This window comes from Haliotis asinina, chromosome 7 (assembly GCF_037392515.1).
Source record: "Haliotis asinina isolate JCU_RB_2024 chromosome 7, JCU_Hal_asi_v2, whole genome shotgun sequence".
Classification (NCBI taxonomy): domain Eukaryota; kingdom Metazoa; phylum Mollusca; class Gastropoda; order Lepetellida; family Haliotidae; genus Haliotis; species Haliotis asinina.
Window position 1 is genome coordinate 23,931,850 of NC_090286.1, and position 9,424 is coordinate 23,941,273.

At 39.7% G+C, this 9,424-nt stretch overlaps 1 protein-coding gene across 1 annotated transcript; it reads right to left on the minus strand.

Moving 5' to 3' along the window:
* Nucleotides 1–1,749: 1,749 nt before the first annotated feature.
* LOC137291212 (uncharacterized protein KIAA1958-like) lies at nt 1,750–4,056 on the minus strand. Its single transcript, XM_067822502.1, has 4 exons — nt 3,140–4,056; nt 2,671–2,920; nt 2,211–2,449; nt 1,750–1,980 (listed from the first exon to the last, which is right to left on the minus strand). The coding sequence occupies exons 1-4, from the start codon at nt 3,795–3,797 to the stop codon at nt 1,757–1,759; spliced, it is 1,371 nt and encodes a 456-aa protein (XP_067678603.1). The 5' UTR covers nt 3,798–4,056; the 3' UTR covers nt 1,750–1,756.
* Nucleotides 4,057–9,424: the final 5,368 nt, after the last annotated feature.

The following is a 9,424-nucleotide window of genomic DNA, read 5'->3' on the forward strand; positions in this document are numbered from 1 at the left end:
TCTGATAAACACACTTACAGGTGCTTACTTCTTACTTTAACAATGGGTATTAATATTGACAGTAATACCGATAAAGCTTTATCAAAACTGAAAAAAAGTTTGAAACATCGTTTTACATTTTCCTATTACATAATGCCACCTTAAGATGGCATATTAGACATTTCCAACAATAATTCGGTGAAACATTTAAGTCATTTGAGGAAACATTTGCTAGTTGTCATGACATAGAAGGCTAGATTAATGAACAGCTGTGGGTCATCTTACAGACAAATGTGCACAGACACCCGAGGTCCATATAACTGACACGAAGAAAGCACACAAGCAGGTACGTTAGTTGTAGGCAACTTGTTAGTTGTAGGCATGCGTATGTACGTCGCGTTGTTGATTAGGTAAGTACCATCAACACTTTACGATGTACGTATAATGTTCGCATGTTCGCATTCTCTGTAAACTGTGCTTGTATATTAGAGCTGAAACATGCCAACTGTAAATCTAAGATCGCAAGATTGAATTCTCTCGTTTGAAGGTGAAGTGCCCGGAGGCTGCCAACGATTCAACAGCACTATCACAGTTTGGTATGGTTATTTTTCATTACCTTGAAAACAATTATGAAATTGAATAGAACAAGACTATTTACATCTCTCTTTTCTCATGCTATGTTATCACAATAGATACATAGCTATTCTGATATATATCAGAAACACATTCCCAAACATCCTTATGAATACAAATATTAATAAATGGTCAGAACAACATTAGCAAATACATATCCTGGAAATCAACATTTGGATTTTGTACAACATGTTATCCTGGTATTGTGATATGTGTACACATAATGGGCAAGGATTATCAATACCCGAAAGCAGTTACATTTTGTTCTTAATCTTCACTATGAAATAGACCCAGATGTGTCGTGGAAGAGGTATGCTAAGATGGAGTACCTCCCAAGTCCTGAACATCGAAGATGCTCTTTATTTCTTCATGTCTGTAAGCAGTGTTGGTTTTGTTCTTTAATCCTGGAAATATTTTACAGACGCGGGGAGCAAAACCTACAGTCTGGAAACAGGACCAGGGACCACTTTGACATTGCTATGTGAGTAAAGTCAGTTTCGTGATTGGTGACGTTACACTACTGATGTGCGCCCTTCTCAAACACGTTAGGTTACTGGCTCTTCCCTAGCGTGCAACCACGGGGATGTTGTAGAGGACGCCGCTGAAATACTTTCACACTGAGTGCTTTCAGTGTCACTGAAATCCATTACGGGCCCAGTTTTAATGTCGGACATTTTCTTATCAAAGACATGGGACTGCTTACAATGTGTGTATGTTTTCCATCTTCTGACCACACGATAAGGAATTGAATTTAGACTCATTAAAGCATGGGCTCCTGTGGGTGGAGGATGCGAGGAGCGCCATGTCCAAGGCTTATAAACCTATCTCCGATTTTCTCTACAGTACGGTAGGTTCCTTCCTGCTCTGGTAGACCCCATTCTTACACCCAGGTTTTGAACTACAGGTTTTGAAATATCGTATAAGGTTTTGAAATGCGACCATTTCAAAACCCGGGTTTTGAAGTACACATTTCAAAACCTGAAATCGGGTTAAAATTGGACCATTTCAAAACCTGGGTGTAGAAATGACCATTATTCATACCGATAGAGAGTTTGAAACAGAGGCACTTCAAAAACGATCAGACAAGGATAAAAGACGAAAACACAAGCAACACAGCTTTTATTCTGTAAACTGCACGATCGTTTTAGTTGAAATTAATAGTTAGAGAAATGTTCCTCCTGTTCTCTTCCGCGTTTACAGAGGTTTCCAGGTGCTTAGCTGTCGGTCCAGTATGTTCGGGAGACTTGTTGCCGGTAGCTGTTTGTTTGATATCCTTTTTCACCTTTTTCGCACGTACAATGTCTGACGCAGCTGCCTTCTGGGCATCTGCCGTCCTCTTGTATACTCTTACTACATCACTTCTATGACCTGCAAATAACATAGGTTAATTATAATTCCATAACTTTAAAACATGACTATATACTATATATCCACAATACGTATATATAATGAAAATGGGAAAATTTTAACAAAATGTATAGTCCTGTGGGAAAGTATTTTCCTTTCAAAATTGTTTGTTTATGGTTGATATTAAACAAGTAGATAAATAGTTGAAGTTTTATTCTTGTCAATGTATATTCAAAGAAACAGAAAATTACCTGTCTGTTCGCAAATGATCTGTTCATCTACGTTGGCCTCGTAGAGCCGGGTGGCAGCCGTTGCTCGGAGGGAATGGTTCGTTTTACGTCCGAGTATTCCAGCTTGACCGCAAATCCTACCAACAGTGTTTTGAAGTTTGTTGTGACCAACAGGGGTTTCCATAAACCAATCGTCTCCCTTAGGGACTTTCCGGGGTGTGAAATAGAACGCATCTTTATTCTTGAGGGACTGTGCCGCACTGGGGGGAAAAAAGAACAGAAAAACAGCATAAGTATACGCTCGCTGAAATTGATGTTTTTCGCAGCAGTGTCTTACTATATATAAACACAAATTTCAGCGATATCAAAACGAAATAGAAACTCCCAGAAAGAGAGCCACCCACCGTATATGCAATGTGTCATTTATCACTAATTTTTGCTGATAACATGGGTTAGGTTCAAATAGACAAAAATAACTCACCAGTAAGACATGTATTTCTGGACAATTCTGACATAGCAGTGGGATGGGGTTTCCAGGTTTTCATAGGCACGGACCTTCTTTGCAGTTAGTTTTCTATGGTTTAATCCGCCTTTGTTGGTTTTCGATACATCCTCTGTGTATTCCATATATCTCCGGCCGTGACAGTCTGTGTGCGGTCCGGTGATTTGTGGATTGTTACCCATCCTCAAACTCCGATGTTCTGTGCCTCCTCTAAGAGCAAAATGTAAGCCTAAGGATAAAAATAAAAAGTTATGAAATAAATTTATTTCATCTCAAACATGCATATCCTTAAATTTAAGGTTAAAACGGCACGTTCTATGAAGACTATGAAAAATCATGAAAAAAACAAGCAAATGAATATGGCATGATAACAGTCATTGGTTACGAAATATCGCCTTCCTTTAGAGATGTATTTTTCTGACCAAGGGAAATTATTGTTTTAACTTACCCGTTAAATACAGCACAGTATCCAATAATTTTTGGGGGGTGTCATCTCCCAGCACGCCTTTCTCCCACAACTGTTGTTCTTCCGCCAACGTTATTACTTCTGTATGTTTTACTGTCGAAGGTCCCATCCCTTCTGCTGATCTCTCCCTCATAGAAGCATCCAATGCTCTACGGCGGTCTTCAAACTCATCATCATTGAAGATATCGAGCGACGACCCATGCAGTTTTAAAGAAGACGCTAACGAGGCGAACAAACCGTAAAGTGTTGTTGACGGATAGAAGGCGCCATCTTTCTTTCGTGCCTCGAACACGAAGTACTTGAGCGCCATGTTAAGTTTCTCAGCGTCCATATTTAGCAAATTCTCTCGCAAACAGACACTCCATAACCCAAGATTTTCAGAAACGGGCCGCTGACGTCTCTCTTCTTGCCACCTCTGAAAAACCTCCATTGCCCAGGTGTTTTTGTATTGTGTACTTTTTGGAATGCGGAGTTTCAGCTTTTCGTTTAGATCATAGGAAGTTAGTGGGTCCCCAAAACGCAATTTGAAATCATCCAGCATATCCAAGTTGCTACCCTCGTCAGGTGAAACCTTGTCAATCTGCTTCTCTATAAATGTATTTTGGGTTAGGAAGATGTCGTCGTCCTCTTTGTCACACATCCTGAGCGAACGCTTTCTACCAGCACGAATGTGTCTGATCTAACATGTGGTCTTAAAACGTGCTCACTCCACGTGCAAACTCTTAATATTATCGGGTAGCACGTGCATTGCGCGTGCAAGACAATGTAATAGATGCCAGTGGCATCTGAGTTGACACCGGCTGTTCCATCATTTGCGGGCTGTTCCATCAATGTTGTTCTGCTCAGTATATATACACAAAACATTTGCACAATTTGAAAATAATACACATTTGTGCTCTACATACATATAAGGTGTAATAAGTCGTAGAAGTCTCCTCGGATTTTGTAGCAATTGGAAAACAGGGAAAACCAACTCCTCCATCTTATCACTATGTTGTGTTTTCAGACAACTTTTATCTGCAAACGATGACTATTTAATATATGTTTACGGTTCATAAGTCGGATAAAACACTCCCCCTCGGTCTTGGTCGAGATTGTAAAACCTGAGAGCAGCTTCGCCCTCGGTTTTACAAGCTCCGTCCCTGCTGCTCTCAGGTTTTACAATCTCGACCAAGACCTCGGAGTCGTGTTTTATCCTTTACTAAAGATCCAGAGTGTCAGGAAGGCGTCCACCTGTGATCGGCTGTATAAACCTTGTGTGCAGACTCTTCCAGTTTTCTCACAACCCTTAGTGTACAATACACAACAATGTGCACTTAAAAGGACCCACGATACGTTGGTATATGACCAGATGGTGGCCACATGAAAACGTGCAAACATTTAGATGCGGGTACAACAACGTGCAGTAAATTTGTACAAAGCACTGTTACTATGTGTCCCAATCCACCCAGCTGTAAATGGGTACCTCATATGGATGGGAAAGCCGCAGTAACTTGGTGAGGTTAGTAGCTGCAAGAATTGTATGATCCCCAGGGAGTTGAGACTGATAATCAGTTCAGGGTCGTAGTTAACGTTTCTTAATAAGGGAGGAACTATCAAACTTTTTATGTCAGTACTTTGATGCATAAGAAGAAATTGCAAAAAAGAATCTGGGGGGCAGCTGAAAAAACGGCGCCTTGAGAATGTACCAGTTGCGTGAATATGTGAGTTATATTAATAATAAATAATACTCTGTTTCATTATTTCTGTTAACAGTTTTAACGGATTGTTATCTTATTATGTGCATTTATATTGTATGATGATCAATTACCTGTGACAGTCTTTGTCAATCTAATCAGTAAGATGACATCCTAAGCTTATAACAGTAACATGATCGATGGCCGCTACAATGGATTAATGATTAATAAGTAAATATGCCTAAATAATGAGTTTTTCCATATATCAAGCAGATAATACAATTTAGTGTTTTCAAGCCGGAATAAATGTTGAAACTGCAAGCTCAGCATTCAGTAGATTTATTTACATGAATATTATTGTAATTTGATGACGACACTTTCGCCATTCACATGTGTAAAAAGCCTGTTTTGTGAGACATGATCTTCAATTACTTAAATGTCAAATATGTAAAACTGACTGGCGACATTGACAGTCCTCCCGGCAAAATTGTATATTTTTGATAAACTTTGTAATAAACTTTGTAAATATATACGAATATGATCAATTTGAAAACTGTCTAATGTTACAATATTTAGTGTTGGAATTATAAATAGTGTTGGAATGATAAATAACCATATTTTCTAGCCAATACATATAACGCGACAACCTGTGTCCCGCCAAGCGAGTGTGTTCAGACTGTGGTCAGCGATTGAAGCGGACGTAGAAGTTACCTGTTGATACTGTGTCTGTTGAACAGTCAGATGTGTAAAAATATCAAACAACTACGTTGTCAGTTTTATTCTTTATTAAGAAGCATTGTATAAGAAGAGTTTAGAATACAAACAACGATAGTTTTATCATGGTATGAAGTTTATACAAATGTGTTTTCAGGCGGCAAGTGTCTATTACTGATAACAGACAGCAAACCAACTCAACTAACAATTCCTTACAAAATGTTTCATGGAGTGTTTATTTCATTGTCAGTCAGTGTAAAATTGCATGAAAAACATTTAGAAAACCCATACAAATATTTTCACAACATTATAATATCTATTTATATCGCAGTTATGACACAGTTCACACACAGGTGAAAATGGCAGCCGATATTCAGTGCACTGTTTTGTAAACATTGAAACGAGGTTGACAATAAAATGTCTAATTTGTTGTCTGAAGTCGGGAAATTTGTTAAACTGTAAACAAAATGTATATTTCCAGGTCCTCAACTACAACTGGACGCTGCTCGAGCCAACACAAAGAGGTGCCACGTAACTACAGACGGTCAGCTGGTCAACTCGCCGCCCGCCACAGAACACAGACACAGCGGCAGGTTAAGGAAATATGAGGGTACATGTGCCTCCACCCCCATACCCCTTCCTCCATCCCCCTCCACTGTCACCCCTGTCACACAATCCTGGGAGACACACTCTAGGGTGGGTGTGGTGAGTTAAAGGTGGGAGTGGTTTGTCCTGGAGGTGGGTGTGGTGGAGGAGAGTCAGGTGGACAGTGAGATGTATGTTTATTGACAGTGCCACTCCTGGTGTGTCAATGTAGGGTGCTGTGGCACACACCCGGGGGTGTCTCTGTACCAGGGTGTGGCAGCAGGGGAAGGTGGGGAAGTGTTACAGTAACACAATGTCTGACACACCCGGCACACAGGCCACCCTCCACTATGGCGTTGTGCTGGATGTGGGGAGGGGGAGACTCGTCTTCATCGACCTGGACAGAGAGGTTGTTTTAGCCAAGGTGGATGTTGAGTGGAGGGAGTTTCTTCTTCCCGTGTTTGGTGCTGGCCGGCCAGGTGACTACACAGTCAACAAGAAGGTGATAAGTGGGGCAGATATCACCATGACTGACACCAAGAAGTCACTTATCTATGACGCCTTGAATTAGACAATAAAATAAACATGACATTGTGTAAACATGTAAGTGTGTAAACTGTCAAATGTAATTGTAGTGATTGAGGCGGACGTATAAGTTGTCTGTCTTTGTGCTGTTTGTTGTGTACAAGAATGTAACGAGGTCAGCTAAATGTGTTGTTTTACTACTTGACTGGATTCTGTGGGATGTTACAAACATTCATCCACACATGACTATTGTTATGATTATTATTCTGCAGTAGTTGACCGGTTTATCATACATTTCATACATATCTGGGAAATGGCACAACAAATAACTGAATCCACAAATTCATCAAAATTTGTTTCAAATAATGAATTTATTACCATATTTGGTTTCTGTAATGTAAATGTTTTCAATCCCCACATGTACAGTTGTGATGAAATTATTGTAGTTTTGAATCCACACACCTCACATTTCATGTCAGTGAAGAGATGTGGTAAAAGTGATTGAAGCGGACATACAATATCCTCGTGTACGTGGTGAGACGCATATTCAGAAACTCAATCAAGTTCACAGAATCTTTTGTTTCTCTAATTAGCTGGGTTTTGTTGTTAGTAAGACGTGTTTTAAATCCACATATGAGTAGTTTACAGATTATATAAGTTAGAAATCTCAGACTTCGGGGGGCACAAATCTCTGTTTTCTGACCAGATATCTCGCCATTTGCGGATAACGGAACAGAAGGTGACAAGAGATTGTGCTACCATCGGTGAATAAAGCGGAAATAAGCTTGTAGCATTATTTTCAAGCATTTCTGAACACCTGATAGTGGTGAAATGAAAATTATGTTTTATTTGGGGGTACATTTTATCAGTACTATACCTATTCCTTTCCGGAATTCGAACCCACACACTCAGAGAGTCATCTATAAAGGGTGCATGTTAAATCACAGATGTGACGGTTAATGGTGAGTGAGTGAGTATGGTTTTACGGCGCTTTTAGCTAAATTCCAGCACCATCACCTCGGGGGACACAAATATTGGCTCTCGCATGTTGCATCCATGTGGGGAATCGAATCAGGGTCTTCGGCGTGACGAACAAACGCCTTAACCAGTAGGTTACCCAAATGATCACTGAGGACTCATGAATTACGTGTGTTCTGAAATAATACGTTTGTACCTGGACATAGCTGAAAACAACAGAAACTGACTTTAAGTGTTTTTATCGTGTAGTAAAGATCGACGTGTATTCAAGTATAAACATACAGCAAATCTCCACATTTTGAACTGCATAACGTTACTGTATACTGTTTCTATTAGCTGTAACTGAACATGATGCAGTCTTCAGTATTCCCTGCCCTGTTACATTTGTGTAGAACCTTTCAATGCATATTTTCATTTATAACTATGCAGGGTTGGTGCGTAATCTGACATTATGTCAGACGATCAAAAACTAGAGTGAGTTAGTGAGTGAGTGAGTTTAGTTTTGCTCCACGTTTAGCAATGTTCCAGCAATATCACAGTGGGGCATACCAGAAGCGTGTTTCACCCATTGTACCCATGCAGGGAATCCAGCCTAGTTCTCCGGCGTGACGGGCGAACGCAATAACCAGTAAATTACCCCACCTCCCCTAAAACTAGAAATGTATAAACCATTTTTTTTCAAAATGTTAAAGCACAACCTAAAACAAACTACCTCAATAACAACATCTCGCCTTCTCACCCTAATTCCTACGTAAACACGTAAATGAAATATCGAAACTATAACTGCTCAAGAAGTTATACACTGCTGTTAGAAATAATACCTAGTTCTATGTAAATGGTCACATCCTCCAAACTGTGTTATACGGAAGACCTCCAGCTACCAACATTGTCACTAACAACATAGTAGAATCCATGCATTTCTGAGACTAAAGGATTTGATAAATGTTTCTACACCCACACATATATACAATTAAGGAAATGGATCCGCAAGCTCATGGATCGTATTCAAGTGCAATGCACACATATAATTTAATTTGTCGTTTAGCGTACAGAGTTTTAACTTTCATAGCCATGCCGCCCGACAAACATAAAAAGAAACCCATAGGCGATTTGTATTGTTATAAATCTATGAATTAACTATTTTGTTCAGACAATTGTCACAATATGTAACACAAGTGGTGATAACATGATTTTACACAATTGCACAAGTAAAAAGTCGATTTTACATGAAAATGTTGATTTTGAAGTAATTTCTTTCAAGGATGGGAAAGGCATCGTTACAAGGCAACAGACATCACCTTCCGGTTGAAATTGTGCATCAAAGAATATTCACTGTCTGGCAATAAAAATCCTGATTATTTTCAGAAATTGGCATTCGTTTTGAATGAGTTTCAAGAGATTAAATCACTACGTCACGTCTTGACGCCATTGTAAAAATGCATGATTAAGATTACCAGTCTGAATGTTAGTCTAAGCAAGATGTCATGGCTGGCAGCTCGTTGCAACCAAACAGGTATAACAAATGACCGTCCCCATACAGGCAGACCTCGAGTTACTACTGCAGCACAAAATCGGTACATTCGGGTATTACAGTTGCGCGGTCGTTCCACGGGTGACAGCACAGCAGCCAGGGCGTGTGGACTTCAGAGGATATCAGGTCAAACTGTACGGAACATGTTGAAAGAGATTGGTCTGAGAGCCAGGAGCCCCATGACCTTCCTTTAAACTGATGTTATATTCGATGCACTAAAGTCTATTTGTGGACGAGTTATACATGTTTGAAAGTACA

Coding starts and splice junctions, on each gene's coding strand:
- LOC137291212 (XM_067822502.1), bottom strand. CDS start 3,797: ATGTGTGACAAAGAGGACGACGACATCTTCCTAACCCAAAATACATTT. Junction 2,921..3,139: donor TACTGTGCTGTATTTAACGG/GTAAGTTAAAAC, acceptor TTTTATCCTTAG/GCTTACATTTTGCTCTTAGA. Junction 1,981..2,210: donor GATCATTTGCGAACAGACAG/GTAATTTTCTGT, acceptor TGTTATTTGCAG/GTCATAGAAGTGATGTAGTA.